This window comes from Chenopodium album, chromosome 17 (assembly GCF_948465745.1).
Source record: "Chenopodium album chromosome 17, dcCheAlbu1.1, whole genome shotgun sequence".
NCBI classification, from domain to species: Eukaryota; Viridiplantae; Streptophyta; class Magnoliopsida; order Caryophyllales; family Amaranthaceae; genus Chenopodium; species Chenopodium album.
In genome coordinates this window covers 5,601,663-5,618,391 of record NC_137850.1, presented here as the reverse complement: position 1 = coordinate 5,618,391, position 16,729 = coordinate 5,601,663, and the positions used below count along the sequence as shown (strand labels likewise).

At 37.2% G+C, this 16,729-nt stretch overlaps 1 protein-coding gene across 1 annotated transcript; it reads right to left on the bottom strand.

The window, feature by feature from the left end:
• Window positions 1–319: 319 nt before the first annotated feature.
• On the bottom strand, window positions 320–2,517 carry LOC145589438 (benzyl alcohol O-benzoyltransferase-like). Its single transcript, XM_081646000.1, has 2 exons — window positions 1,976–2,517; window positions 320–1,402 (listed from the first exon to the last, which is right to left on the bottom strand). Exons 1-2 carry the CDS (start codon window positions 2,423–2,425, stop codon window positions 521–523), a joined length of 1,332 nt encoding a protein of 443 aa, XP_081502126.1. The 5' UTR covers window positions 2,426–2,517; the 3' UTR covers window positions 320–520.
• Window positions 2,518–16,729: the final 14,212 nt, after the last annotated feature.

Genomic DNA, 16,729 nt, shown 5'->3' with positions numbered 1-16,729 from the left:
GTTACCGCATGAAATGTCTGACGCGGCTTTGCATCCAATACTTTGTGAATTACCAATGGACTTGCTTCACAAGCATAATACTTTACAAATTAGCTTGAGCTTGTTGATAAGTCAAGTTTTATCAAACCTCCTTGTTTGCTTGTTGCCAATATTGACTACTTTCTCAATGAAATCTTGTGAACATAAAATGCAATTACGTTTGTTAGAGTATGTGGCTTTGGCAATTAGTGGCAAAAGTGACCTTTGAAAAGGTGTAACGAAACATTGACTAGAAACTCTAAATAAATTTAAGCAAATTAAAAAAACTTTTAGTCAAAGATAACAATATAAAGGTGATTTGAACAATTTAATATTGCTTGCAAATGATTTACAACTCGATCATATACAATGCCAAAGGCAATATAATACACATTACAGCTCAAAACGGGCTAACATTTATAGAAAAAGTAATACTAACACGTAATGAGATTAAGAAACCAAGTAATTAACAACATTAAAAAAAACATAATAATCCGAAAAATTAAAGTTGTGCTTGAAGCATCCCTCTCAATTCGTTAATAAAAACATCCATTTTAGGAGGAGTCAAGGAAACAGGCACCATGACCATAGTCTCTCCTTTCTTGTTCTTAAAGGAAATAAAGAAGCTAGCATCCGGTATCGACCCATTACTCGCCGGCCCTCCGAATACGGGCTTTCCCCACCCGAAGTCAGCATCCGCGAACCCTAAATGCCTAAGGTCGGACACCACGTAGGTTTGATGCACGGTAAAATGTGGCCTATCTTTTGTTACCATAAGGTCCATAATAGATCTCATATATTCCTCATTCACTTCTTTTTTGACGCTCCTTATTTTCTCTAAAATATATCCTACGCCATTTTTGCATATATCACCCGCCTTAGCACAAACGGCCGGGAATGCGCAAGCATTCCCGTAGTACCCCTTCTCTAAGGGCGGGTTAAACTTACTCCTTGCGTTCACAGCAAAGAGAAGACGGATTTCCTGCTCGGGGTCAAACCCGAGTGCTATGGTACGACAACGCCATAGGGAAGCACTAAGGACGTCAAAGGTGGAGAATTGTTTGACGTGTGAAGGGCCATGGCGACGTAGGGCAGCAAGCTCAGTTGGTCCAAAGAGGAAGGATTTTTGGACTAAGTCGGCTTCACCATTCGAGTGGTGATCGACTTCTTCATGTTGGTCGTATTCGGGGTGGGGGAAGGTGACATTTGGGGTGTCTCTAGCGAGTAATCGTTCACGATCCCATACCGGGAGGATGGATGGGGCGGCAAAGCCCCGCCCCATCTCACCTACCGCGTTCATTAGTTGCATTACGCCTGTCCCATCGCTTATGACATGGTTGCATCGAAGGGCTACTATGAATCCACCACATTTGAGACGGGTTACCTATCACATGACGAACAAATACATTATTATAATTTGTTCTTATTTGACTAATTAACACGAAATTGTGGACCATTAACATATGAAATAGGGTGAGTAGGAAAATTTCCAACAAATAAGTGTTGTTTTTATTACGTGAACAATTTAAATTTGTTCTCTTGATCTTGAATTGTCATTGTCGTACTTAGCTCTTTATAAATTTTAAATGTAACTAATAGAAATAAAAGGAGTTGTACATACCACCAACTCTATTATCTTATTTCGATAATATTTAAGCTATGGTGGAAGGAAAAATGTACCTACTTCAACTAATGATGAGGTCTTATTATGCACTATTTTTCACAAGATAAGGTTTTTTTTTTTTTTTTTCAAAAATAAAAAATATAAAATGATGAATTTTTATTTTATATTATTTATCAAAAGTAAAAAATTTATAAGTGTAGTCGGTGTTAGATAGCGATGCAAACAATTGTCGTTTTAACGACTTTAAAGGATAAACGTTCAATATACTTGTATATAACTAAGAAGTACAAGGAATTTAAGGATATATTAGACAATAAAATAGTATGTATGTACCTGAACTATGAGCAAGGGAGTGCCAACCATTGCATCAGTGTTGGGAATTTCATATAGCAACTCTTCCAAAGGGAATGGAGGATGAATTTCACCGAAATCCTCGAGTGTAGCATCGGCCTCAGCCTCGATGAAGGGTACACCTTCACCGGTGCAATCAACAATAAGCTTTCTCTTTGATCCTTCTACTAGTCGACCAGCATAAGGGTAGAAAAACACAAGAGCCTTAGCAAGAGCATCCTTGACCACTTTCACGGGGTCCTTACCCTGCATGGAAGGGTCAGCTCCGTAAAACATAATAGCCGGCATTTGGAACCGGAGACCCTCTTGGTCATCAATATCCGAAACCAATTTTTGTTCTCGTGGTGTGTCCTTAGCCGGACACACCAGCTCAGGCTCCCCTCGTGTTACGTTCAACACTAGGACAGTTGTTTCTTGTGTCATAAGAGACATTTTGGTAAATAAATTAACCTAGCGTTTGATTATAAAAAGGTTATATTTATATATTGGTGTGTATAGTTGAACAAGGGCTATGAACTTTTTATGTTGCTTGAGAAATACTAGTGCTATGTAACGTCTATATATAATGGTATGTAAGTGGTGTGTTTAGTGGATGTGTTAGGTGGATTAAACTCATTAAAGGTAACAATTGGGGCCACGTATTAACACTGAAAATATTTGGATAAATGAAAAAGGGGTGGATAGGATGGAGTTGGTGGGTGCATGAGTTGGTGAGTATATTTCCATATGTGAGCGTATTTTCGTCAAAGTTGGGTAGGTGCTGAGATGATGCCTCAATAATGCAAGTTGACGGACCACGAAAACACTCACAATTTTCTTTACGTTTATTCAAATACGTCAACTTTCTTTGACGATTGGCATCTACCCTTATTTTACATTATACTAATAGCTTACCCATTAACTCATGAGGCCATGAGTACACAGATTAGTTGATTACACTATTTATTTCTAAAAGTTGGAGTAATTTTTTGTATTTGAGCATTTAGAAAATTCGACTTATTGTTGTATTCTAAATTGTCTATACATACATCTTCACTAATCTCTCATACTTTTTATGTACAATTTTTCTACACTATCCATTGTAGGGAATATTTCAAGCATTATGATCCCAAACTTAAACCCCACTGTGATCATACACTAAAGTATAGTGGTGTTCCAAAGGAAAAGAAAAGAGAGCAAAAGAGTCGCCAACAAGTTTTAGGAACTTGTAAACCCAAAAAGACAATCCAAAAGGACCATCAACTCCATAAGGTCTTGAACCAAACAGGGTCCGGGGATGAGGGTACGAATCCAATCTACAAAAGAAAGGACCCGCCCTATAAAATAGGCCTCTACTTTGTTCTGCTCGTATTCATGTGCGCTTTTCGAATAACATACAAACATTATATTAAACCTACCCTGTTTATCTATGTTGGTTGAATATTAATGCACAATAAAACTATTATTGGCGATCACTTGAGTTAAAATCATATTAGCCTAAACCAAATTATTAATTATCTTATTAAGCGTGATTTCAAGTACAAATTCCCTTTAACATGCATAAAAGGTGTGATCAAGCAATAACAATAAAATAAATCAAGAAACATAATAATAAGCAATATTGTAATCATAATAATCATAATAACAATAATTATAATCATGATAAGGTATAATAAAGCTTGATAATAATAGCAAGATCCTAGGCATGATACTAACAAGATTAATAACAAATCCTAGCATGTCACTAAGCAATAAAGATCAAAGCTTTGAACCTAACATGGTACTAACATGCTAATATGATATTAGAAATAATATAGAGCACCCCAAACATGATACTAGAAAGCATAAAATAACATCCTAACATGATACTAGGAATATTAAGCATCCTAACATGATACTAGGAATCATAAAACAATAATAAACATGCTTTCTACATTGTGAAAGAAATAGAGAGTAAGCTAATCTAATAACAAAATACACAAGTTAGTAAACTTCAATGAAAATAATAAAGAATAATTAAATAATTAAATTGAAATCAAATTAAATGAAGATTTGACTAGATTTGGACCAAACCCTCAGAAAATATTAAACCTTGCACGTCTAGGGCGAAGGCAACTTCGAACTTAGCTAGGTGTTTCTAAGTCTTGTGAATGCGGAATATTGTGTAAAAAGGTTGGTTTAGAAAGAGAGAGAGATTAAGAAAGCATATATTGCTCAAGAGAGAATAGAGAGAATTCGGGTGAATTGATGAGAGTTGATGATTAAAAACAGAGGTTCAGGAACCCTATTTATAAGGAAAATAGTCCGAAAAATCATAGAATTTGATAAGGAATAAAACTCCACTCTGTCGCCAGAAAACTAGACCTGTCGCCAGAAATTTATCTTGTCGCCAGGCGACAGGGTCTGTCACGAGGCGACAAACCTGTCGTTTGGCGACATAAACAGTTTTTTCGGATTTTGTTTTTATCATATCTTTTGATCTAGAAGTCCAAATAAGTCATATAATATGTCGTTGGAAAGCTCTTGAAGTCTACTTTCTAATGCAATTGGAATCAGATTAAAATCTTTTTTAGATAAAATGATATGGCCGAAATAGTGAAAGGGTGTCAGTTTTGGATAGAGTTTCGTATTCCTTTCATATCTTTTTCGTTATACCTCGGATTTAATATTATAATATATCATTGGAAAGATAATTTCAAGATCTATCCAACCATATAAAATTTGGATAAAAATTATGAGGCACGAAAATAATATCTTACTGTCTTTGAACATCTTTGAATCCGAATAGAATTAGGAAAGTTTTTATAAAGAAAGAAAGTTTTATTCACATCAAATTCCATGATCTTATCTTTTCAAAAAAGGATAATTAAGATATTTTAGAAACTTATAGAAGATTCTAATCAATCCTAATTAGTTTAGGAATAGGATTAAACCTCTGGACCCTCCACATGATCATTGGGTCGTAGGTAAAATCCGGCTTGGGCCCAATTTAGTATTTTGGCCATAACTTCTTCATTATTCATCGGAATTGGGCTTATAATATATCGTTGGAAAGGTCTTTTCAAGCCCCATCCAACTACACCATTATTGGACCCTTATCATGGACCAAACTAAACTGAATTGGACGTTTTCATAAAATAGAGTGGGTTTTCGAAAACAGAAAGAAAAATTTTTAATAAAAAACTACCGCAACACTTGACTTTTCACACTTTCACCTCATTCGATTATGGTTCGACGTGAAAGGTATTCATCACTGGGTTTGGTTTTGGGGAGACACAAATGGGTGTCTACACCCATCCTTCAATCGTTTACTCCATCAGTAATTTTTTATTTCTTCTTTTACACAATTACACCAAAACATTTTTTTAAAAAAATTATCCTAGACAGAAGTATATATAGTAAGTTGAGATGTTTTACCTGAAATCCATTTCATGAAATGCATTCATTATTGTTCTTATTGAAAAATATTCAATAAGCAATTAAGCAAAAGGAAAAATACACCTTAATAATCCCAATTTTGCCCAATATACTTTAAATAAATCCTACTTTCGATTATTCTGCAATAATCCCAACTTTTACCTGTGTTTTCTTTCTTCAATCCCAAACCAATCAACGAAAGTTAACAACCCATTATTCTAGGTTACCTACCACGTGTCAACACGTGATTGGTCTAAAACAAAAAAAATAATAAAAAAAGGAAAAAAATTAAAAAAAAAAAATACAAACCACTAGCCACCAAGGTACCAATGGTGGTTCTTCTCCCCAGCCTCCCCATCCTACGCCAGCCACTAGCCTCCCCATCCTACGCCAATCACCAGCCACCTACTTCGCCGTCGAACCACCCCAACACCGCAAACTGGTCGCCGAACAACTCCCGCATTTCCCCCACTCACAGCTTGCTCCCACAGTGCCATTGCAGCAGCTCACTTCGCTGCTCCCACACACAATCAAGCAGCGGCTCACCCTCATTCACCGGCAACAACCGCCACCTCCTTCTACACTGTCGCATTCCCCAAAACCACCCCCTTCCCTAACCAATTAACCGGAAACACTTCCTCTCCCCAACCCTACCACCAAAACCTGCAAAAACTCCTAACCCTTGCCCTTAAAACCACCCATGTTTAAGTTTGGATGTGTTCGTGTTCGATATCGTCAAGTTTGTGGGGGTAGGTGACGCTGTCTGTGTCGTCGTCGGCGTCGAGGAAGCTGAGACCTCCATCAAAAATGGTGGGGAGGGACTGAGATCTAAACCAAAAGTATTGAAGGGAGTGGTTTGAGGGGGTTGCGGGCTTGCGGTACGGTTGTGCGACAAGGGGTGGCGATTGGGGCCGATTATGGAGGCGCATGAGGGAAGGGGTTGTTTTCGGTGGGTCTAGGGAGTAGGAGATGGCGCTGAGGAAGGAGGAAGGTTTCCCGGTGAGCGACTCTGGGAAGGAGAGGGTGGCTGCCGTTTTGTGTTTTTTTTTGTTTTTAATTTTTTATTTTTTTAAGATCAATCACAATGTGACACGTGGCATTTACATAACTAAAAAAAAATCCTTTTCAGCAGGTAACCGGTTTTCAAGATTGCTAGAATAAAACGGAGGTGGAAGTTGATTATTGCAAAATAATCAATAGGTGGGATTATTCAAATTAAATTGGACAAAATTGGGATTATTAAAGTGTATTTTTCCTAAGCAATAATTGTCTGATATTATAAGAAATAACTAGATTAAACTCGTGTGTTGCACGATTTGAATAATTTTATTATTATGCAACTGTATGATTTGAATAATTTTATTGTTATGCATAAAAAATTGTTTTTTTTTTCATTTGTGTAAAAATAGAGTGACAATTATTTTTTGTTTAAAAATAGAGTGGCAATTATTTTTTGTTTAAAAAATATATTGTAAATTTTAAAAAATTAATAATTGATGACATCACACGTAGAAATGGAGAAAAAAATTTTAATCAGATAAACTTATTTCTAACCAATCACGTGATGACCGTGACGACAAATGTACATTAAGCTTTAAATAAACACTGGTTTTTGGCCTGGGCGATGCCCCGGGTCATTATATGGACATATTTTTTCTGACAAATATATATTGAAAATGAGCTTTTATAAGAAAAGTTATGCAATTATAAATATAGATTAATTTAGTTATATATACTTCAATACTCGTACTATTTAATATTTATAATATATTTTTCCAATCTTTATTGAAGATCAAGATATATTATCCACCATCTAATATTATAAAAATATTAGTTTAGTTTGATCTTCAATGTTATAAAACAAAAAAATTTATCTTTAAAGGTTCAATACATATTTTGAGTTACATACTTAAAATAGCAATACCTAAAGGTTTTATGCATGGGCAAATAAAAGAAATGAGTTTATTTTTTTGTTATTGTTAATTGTTGTTAAATACACATGTATAAAGTTAAACATTAAATCTTCAAGTATATCTATATATGATTACCTCTTTCTAACAAAACGTTGAACATATAAGATGTGTTTTTGGATTAGGAATAACACCGCCTTTGAGTGGTCTTCTACCAATAGCACGACCTTTTGATTATTCCAAAATAACACCACCTTTTACATGCATTTGCCAAAAATGGTACAAAACCGGTTGGTAACCTGGTTTACAAGTTACCTATTACAAGTATCACAATCTCATTGGTTTATTCTTTTTTTATATATATAATTTTGATTTAAAAAAAATAAAAGAAAAACATAGAAAAATAATTTTAAAAAACCTTAAAATTTAAAAAAAAATTAACCCAGCCCACCCCACCCATTCCACTGCCCAACCCCTACTTCACCGAAAAACACCATACTTCACCGAAAAACACCAGACTCCCCTTCCCTTCCCTTCCCCATTTCTGGCATCCAACTACCTTTCTTCTTCCCTAAAACCACCTTCTCAAAACCCTAACCAATCGGAATTTCCTTTATGTAGAGTGGAGGGGCTCCAAATCAAGGAAGATAAAGAGAGAGGGGTTGAAATTTGCTAAGGGAAAGGGAGGGGGGCTAATATCGGGAAAAAAGAAGGGAAGGGGCTGAAATCAGGAAAGGGGAATGAAAGGGGCGCCGGAAAGGGGTCCAGAAGGGGATGGAAGGGGCTGCCGAAAATGGGGTTAGGAGAAAGAGGGGGGGTGCTGCAAAGGGGTCAGGAAGGGGAGGAGGTTGCCGGAAAGGGGAAGGGGTGCCGGAAATGGGGTCGGGAAGGAAGGGGTTAACGAAAACGGGGTCCGGGAGGAAGGGGGTGTCGGAAAAGGGGTCAGGAAGGGGAGAGGTGCCGGAAACTAGGAAGGGGGCCGGGGAGAGGGTGGTTTCAGGTGGGTGGTCTTGGTGGGGGGTGGTGGATACCGGTGCAAGGGGGTGGGAAGAGGGGTTTATTTATTTTTATTTATTTAGTTTTTTTAGCTTTTTTTGTTTTTTTTTTAAATCAAAAATAAAAAAAATAAACTGACAAATCATACTGGGACACGTGTCCAGGGTTACCTATAAAAAAGGTGACCGGTTTTTTGTTTAATTTTTGGCAAATGCATGTGAAAGGTGGTGTTATTTTGGAATAATCAAAAGGTTGTGTTATTATTAGAAGACCGCCCAAAGGTGGTGTTATTTTGGGCAAATTTTCCAAAAAAAAAAAAAAAAAAACACATTAGCTTAAAAAGTTCAACACATTTTTTGGGTTACATATATATAATAGCTATATAATAGTTATTTTATGTATGATCAAATATTAAATTGAATTTTGTTATCATAGATTTTTTTTTAATTTATATATGTGTAACAATGAATATACATAAATATGATTAACTTTTTAAGAAAACATTTAAAACATAAAACGTGCTGTTGGAGTAGTGGTTAAAGTTAAAGTATAAAGAATTTAAAACATAAAACGTGCTATTGGAGTAGTGGTTAAAGTTAAAGTATAAAGAACATGGGTTCAAACTTTAATACTAACAATTTATCTTTTTTTGTCTAATAAATACCAATAATCGTATATGACACGGCGCCACATCATTTGCCAAGTAATGATAACACGTGGCAAGCTTATGTCTTCCCATTGAGTTTTACTAGATGCAAAAGAAATTTTACTTATATATATATATATATATATATATATATATATATATATATATATATATATATATATATATATATATATATATATATATATATATATATATATATATATATTCAACAAGTTACTAGTCACCTTGGACCATTTGAAGTAAATTCATGTTAAAGTTCAAATTGTTAAAAAATAATCAAAAGTTCAGATTATTTTTGGCGAATTGAGCAAAGTTGCGATTATTCCAGTCAATTTTTTCTAAAAAAATATTAAACAATTGATATTATGAAACTTTATTTTGATATCTATTTAACGATATTTATGATAAAATTTGGTTTTTATATGTTACCAAAAATGTTGGTCAAAGTTGGTATGAAGTTATGAATAGTGAAAAAAGTCAAACATGTTAATTATTTAAAAGCAAAGGAGTAATTTAACTTTGCTGGGTGTTTTGGTGAAATATTTATGCATGTTCTAGAATGAAGTTTTCGAATTATGTAGTATGGTTAGTAAATTAGTACTGCTTATATCTCTAGATTTTTCTACTAGCTTTGTATCTTGCAAACCACTAGAATGATCTGGAGAATTCTTCACATTAGAATAATCTAGTAATTTCTTTTAACCAACATGTTCAATTATAAATATTAATGTTGGGCATTAATCAAAGCATACACACTCACCAACCTAACAAAATTATATTATAATTGTGAATTGCACATACTAAATTGATAACTTATTTGAATATATTGAAACTATTTTTATTACATCTATTTATTTGGTAATAGGTAAACCATATCAATATAAGCTAAGATACTCATTTATTTATTTTTTTAGCTCGGACTTATTATACTCTATTTTCTAAAAAAAAAAAAAAAAAGAAGAAAAAAGTAAGTACTTGTATAAGGAAACCGTGGATAAGTAATTATAATAGTTCAGAGATGTAAAACATAAAAAAAAAAATTAAAAGAAAAAGAAAAAAAAAGTTGATATTTAGAATGAGTGATATGATTGTTGAATAACCAACAAGAGTTGGGTTAAGTGGTAAGCAACTTGATGTCGCTTAAGGGAGGTCTCGGATTTCGAGCCTCACCGAAAAAAAGATATGATTGTTGGATAAAATGTGTAAGGTCAGTAGGCAAAAATGAAACAAAGTAAACGTGAATCAAACTTTTTAAAACTCTCCTAAAGTGCTAAACACAGATTTCAACTTGCATATTATTTTAATTACTTTCCTAAAAGGAATCCTTTGAATTTGGGTTTTTCTATATTAACTGGTAATTTTTTCGATTTTTAATATTTGAATCAATTTGATTTATGCATTATTTACATATTCTTGTAAGTTTATTTTTATTTATTATGTAATATGTAATTGGATAATTTAATTATGATGTCTATTTTCATAATATAATTTTTACTCATACATTATACAAGGTACTAGTGTAGTTAGCAAACAAATTATTTTGAATGAGGACCACTAGTGTTTCAACAATAAGTTTTCAAAAGTATTCAAGATTCGTTTAGTAGCTTAATATTCTAATCACTTAATATATAATGTTAATGAATAGAAAATTCAACTTTTTATAAATTTTTTTTTTTTTTGATTCAAAAGATGATACAATCCAAAGAGAAAAGAAAAAAAAAAAGAAACCTAAGGAAACAGAAATAAACAATTGAAAGCAAAAAGAAAGAAAAACAAGCAAAAACAACTACTACGGAGGAATAAGACGAGGTATAGTCACCCCTCTAATGTCCCCTTGTAGAATACGACTAAGTTCTACTGGTAAATCCCTAACAATATCGAGTTGAGAGTCTTGAATATAGCTCCGCGGTTGGCCAACCAATCCGTCGCTCGGTTTCCTTCTCTATACACGTGTGCGACAATCACTTCCCACTGATTTTCCACTATTAGCTTTCGACAGTAGCTTATATCATGAATATTCTCGCCTCTTGGAACATTATGCTTATCAATGGCTTGCACATATACTACATTGTCTAATTGCACTTCTAGTTTTGCAATCTGTAGGCTCTTGGCAAGCTCAAGCCCCCTTACAAGGGCCATGCCCTCCGCTCTAAAATCACACTATACCAAAATTTGCTAAGAAACCCGCAACAAAATTACCTGCATAATCACGGATTATGGCACCACTTTCTGCAGGACAGAGCTTCCTTTTGAGGCTCCATCACAGTTAAGAACAAACCATCCATAAGGAGGGGTGTGCCATGTGATGTTAGCAGGACACGGTATTCTTTCTTGCCATTCTTGCCTTCTTCCGTAGCATCCCAAATAGCACGTCTCGCCTCATCATATCGAACATGAAGAGACGCACTAATATCACTTGGTATTTCATCTCTTCGATTGAACACAAAGCAGTTATGCCATTTCCAAATCCACCATGTCGTGATTCCACAATAGGTCGCCCATGATTCCACACCTTCTAGATCATCCTCTCTTGCATTCTCAGTTTTCCAATCCTTCAAGTTACCTTGATAAAATCGATCTCTTATGGAAGGACTAATAGTCTTTCTCCATGTCATGTGAGTTGCAGGACAATCCCGAATAATGTGGAGAGTACTTTCCTCCATCGTGCCACAAACATAGCACTTCGGATCATCAGTTATCTTGCGCCTAAATCTATTCAGGTTTCCCAAAATATGATCATGGTAGGCAAGCCAAAGGAAATCCTGAATTTGTTGCTGCACAGGGGTGTTCCAAATTACATCCCAACACTCTTCATCAAGCCTATCTGTATGATGCTGCATAATGCTCACTAGAGACCTGATTGTGAATTTTCCAAAGTCACCATTTTTCCAATAAACTAAATCCATAATACTCGGGTCAGCACGCACCTGATAGTCGTGAATCTTTTTTAGCACGATTTGATCCAAGAAGGGTGAAAAGATATTCCATCTCCAGCCAACAGTCTCTTCCCACATTTCTTCAACCGTACCACCCGCAAGCTCCAAAGGAAGTGGCTGCACCACTAAATTTCTAAGGGGCTCGTCAGTATCCCATTTGTGATCCCAAAAAAGGGTCTTTGTACCATTCCTAATCGCCACTTTCAAACCTTCATTCAAGGTTTTAGCGTTTTCAGTAATTCCCCTCCACACATTAGACATCCCTAGCTTTGGTTCAAACATGTCCATGTCGCAACGGCCCTTGCAATAATTAGCTTGTAGCACAAAGGTCCAAAGAGCATTAGGTTCGGCTAACATCCTCTAACCTAACTTGGTAAGGAAAGCGGCACTGGCTTGCTTTGCAGAAAATATGCCGATTCCACCCTTATCCATAGGTCTTTGCAGTACCTCCCATGACAGTAGGTGTACCCCTCGTTTATCCTCATTACCTCCCCAAATAAACTTTCTAGTCTTTTTATCAATCTCTTCACACGGTTTTTGGAATTTTTGAAGTTTTCATCGAATAGAAACTCATGGTGGAAATTGTGGATTTAGCAAGAGTCATTCAGCCAGCCAAAGAGAGATGCTTCATCTTCCATTCGGCTAAACGCCTATCAATTTTATTACACAAATGACTAAAGGTTTCCTTAGTCACTCGATTTGTGAGAGTAGGCATTCCCAAATACATCCCAAGATCGCTTGTCACCTCCGTTTGTAAGGCCGAGCTAATTGTATTTTATGCTTCAAGGTCAACATTGGTAGAAAAAAACACCCTTGATTTATTGAGACTAACCTTTGACCCGAGGCTCGACAAAAACGTTCAAGGCAATGGTGAACAATTTCAGCTTGCTCCACACTAGCCTCCGCAAAAAGGATAATGTCATCCACAAAGAAGAGGTTGGACAAGGCCGGGCCATCACGACTTGCCCTAATCGGTTTCCACCTTTTATTCACAATTTATTCCTCAATGACTTGATAGAACCTCTCCATACACATAATAAACAAGTAAGGAGATAAAGGGTCTCCTTATCGAATCCCTCTACTAGGTTTGAAGCTTTGTGAGGGTTCTCCATTCCAAAGAACTTGAAGCGATGCCGAAGTAATACACTCCATGATAACCTCAATCATCAAAATTGGAAGGTTCATTTGAACCATTGTATCACGAATAAAAGACCATCGCAAGCGATCATACGCTTTTTCAAAATCAATTTTGATGGCCATGAACCCTTTTCCTCCTTATTTCTTCCTCATTGTATGAATGACTTCTTGTACTATGACAATGTTATCCGTGATTTGTCTCCCCGGCACAAAGCTTTCTTGCTTATTCGAGATTAAATGATGGAGAACCGGCTTTAGATCGACGATTAACAAGAACCTTTTTAACCACCTTATAAGCCACATTGCATAAACCTATTGGACGAAATTGAGAGGCTAGTTCCGGATTATCAATCTTGGTAATGAGCGAGATGAGAGTATCATTAAGTCGATTTGGGATGCCTTTTCCTTCCAATATAGGAATGATTGTCTTGTACACAGTACTAACCACTATCTCCCAATTTTTTTGATAAAACAAAGCTTGAAAGCCATCCGGTATGGGAGCCTTAACTGCACTCATTTCTTTTACCATTGTGTCGATCTCAAGAGTAGAATATGGTCTCACCAAACCACTCCAATCTTGCGAAGAAAGTTCCGGGAAAATATCTTGTGGAACATCAAACACAATCGACCCTCCTTCTGTGAACAAATTGGAAAAATATTGAACAATATGATTTTGTATTTCCAACTTATCCTCAAGCCATTCATCATTGTCATCCTTGAGTGCTACATTTTTATTTTTCCATCTCCGAATAATGGTGCTAAGATGGAAAAATGGTGTATTGCAATCCCCATTTTTTAACCAATCAATTCAAGATTTTCTATACCAAATTGACTCTTCTCTATCCAAAATCTCATCAAGCTCATTTCGAAGCCTTGCCTCCAGTTTAATTAATTCTTTACCCGCACCTGCCAATTTTTTTTAACACCACCAATACGAGCCAAGAGGATTCTTTTTTGCTTAAAAACATTACCAAACACGTCATGATTCCAGCATTACAACTCCGAAGTAGCTTAAATAGTGTAGGCATCAAATTACCTTCTCTATCCCATTTGTTCTCCACAAAATTTTTAAAATTTTCATATGTTAACCATGCTTCTTGGAACCTCAAATGGCGATGGAGGGATTGCATAGGCACAAAACCATTAGGGCATATAAAAATGGGGCAATGATCAGAATGCACAGCCGGGAGGTGCTTCATCTTTGATTGATCAAATTAGAGGGCTCACTTATCATTACACAGGGCTCGATCTGATCTTCCAATTTTTCAAGTTTCCTTGCTATTACCCCTCGACCAAATGTGCGCAGCACCTGTGAATTCTACTTCAATCAAATCGAGCTCATCAATCCAACTATTGAAAATAGTCGATCTTCTCATCATTTCCCTACAAGATGAGTTTCTTTCCGATGAAACCTAGTCTCATTGAAATCCCCTTCCATGAGCCAAGGTTCATTATTATTTTGCGCAAAGGTTCTCAACTCTTCCCACAATTCACCTCTCTTTGCTGGGTCTAGACTTGCGTATACCGCCGTGAAGTACCACAGTATAGCTCCATTACTAGTAACATTCATGGTGATATATTGTTTGTGTTTAGATATTGGGCTTATGGATACAACCTCCGGCTTCCATTATACCCATATTCCACCACTAAAACCAGTCGCATCTACCCTTTCATGCCCCGAATAGCCAATAATACTAGCAATATTCTCTTCTTGCTCTCCACCCATGTGAATCTCAACAAGCACAAGTACATTAGGTTGATTCGATCGAACCAAATCATTTAGAGTAGTTATGAAGTTGTGGTTCCCCGCTCCTTGAACATTCCACACTAGACAAGTGATTAGAAGAGTATATGGTGCTAAATTTGGTAGAGTATTGTATGGGATAATACCGACAACATAGCTGTTTGGCCGATAAACACCTTAATGTTACAAATTATATGTACAATTAGCAATCTAGCTTAGCATCCACGATAGCCGGTTTCTCGGCCACGTGGAGAGCAGCTTAAAACCACGCAGGCACCTGCCACCTACAAGGTCGGTGCGCCACCTATAAGGTCGATGCGCCACCTATAGGGATATGTGGCACCTGCTTGGTTATCCCCCTATATATACCCAGCCACATTTTCATATTAAAGGTACAATCTCTTAATCTCTCTCTCTACACTTTTTCTCTCTCTTCAAACCTTCCTCCTCAGATTACTAACTTTAGCATCGGAGCGGTTATTCCTGGATAACCCCCGGGCTAGATTATCTGTGCTGACTGTGCAGGTATCAAATTGGACGGTAAACCTTTACCAACCCCAAGACATCTCGGTATCGGAACTCACCCGGAACAATTGGCGCTAGAAGGAGGGGGTAATAACTTCTATCGTCCAAAAAGACCTCCCACAGTCATGGAAGGAAATACCGAAACTACATCCATCCCAGAATCAGAAAACCGGAATTTTGATAGCGGCATCCTGGCTACTGATGGCAACAGGGCCGTAAACACTATACCGGAAATAACGGTGGAGGATGAAACCCACCTTCTTTATAAGGATACGGTAAACGTACCGCTAACACCGGAAAGAACCTAGGCTATCCCGGATCCCTGGGGAGAGTTCACTCCGGAAGAGTTAGAGATAACGGCCAAGGTCATGCAGGCAATGTCCCGAAAAAGGAAAGAGGCCGGGATTGCGGCCACGAGAGAACCACAAAGAAGGCCGACACCGCCCGTAATTATCAACCTTGAAGATCAGTTCAATCAGGCCGAACAGCAGCCTCAGCCACGACCACCACCGCGTGAAATGGTGATGCCCTCTGAACGACAGGTCACAAGAACTGCGCGAAGGGAGGAATCAGAATCATACCGACAGGAGGCCAGTAGCGGGTCGTCGAGGCACTTAGCCAGGGCCATCATTCGACTAAGAACGTCTCCCTTTACGCAAGGGGTCCTTGATCAACAAATGGAAAAAATAAAAATGCTGGCGTGTACCTATGACGGCAAGGGTGATCCAAAGAGGTATGTAGCGGCCTTTGAAAGCCATATGCTGCTATATACCGATACTGACGCGGTATGGTGCAAGGTTTTCCCTACAACGCTGGTAGGGGCTGCCTCAGATTGGTTCACTAATCTCCCACCCGGGTCTATCGACTGTTTTGAGACCCTTATTGAGATGTTCACAAGTCAGTATGTGAGCAACAGTGCAAGACAGAGAACCTCAGGGGAACTCATGTCTATCAGATAAAGAAGGGACGAATCACTGAGAGATTTCATTCGGCGTTTCAATAATGAAGCTAACACTATTCCAAAATTACAGCAAGAGATAGCCGTCATGGTTTTGATGAGTGGTCTAGCCGACAGTGATTTTAAGAGATACATGGCGCGGAAATCCTTCCCCAACCTGGGGATAGCATTCAGCAAAGCTCATGAATATATCAAGAGCGAAGAACTTCTGAAAGCAGGCAACCAGACGGTCTCGGCAGAATCGTCTCGGCGACAAAACACGTATGTACCAGTAGAAACCCCGGTGGAAGGGGTTAGAAGGCAGAACCCACAAAAAGCGAACAGACCTGCCAGAGGTCTGGGACGGTACAATAATTATACTCAACTGAACACACCAAGGGCCGCTATTTATTCAATAAATCAGCACAAGAAAGATTGGACCCGGCCGGCACCAATGATAACGAAGGGCCGAGATATAAAGAAATATT

Coding starts and splice junctions, on each gene's coding strand:
- LOC145589438 (XM_081646000.1), bottom strand. CDS start 2,425: ATGTCTCTTATGACACAAGAAACAACTGTCCTAGTGTTGAACGTAACA. Junction 1,403..1,975: donor CTCCCTTGCTCATAGTTCAG/GTACATACATAC, acceptor GTCATGTGATAG/GTAACCCGTCTCAAATGTGG.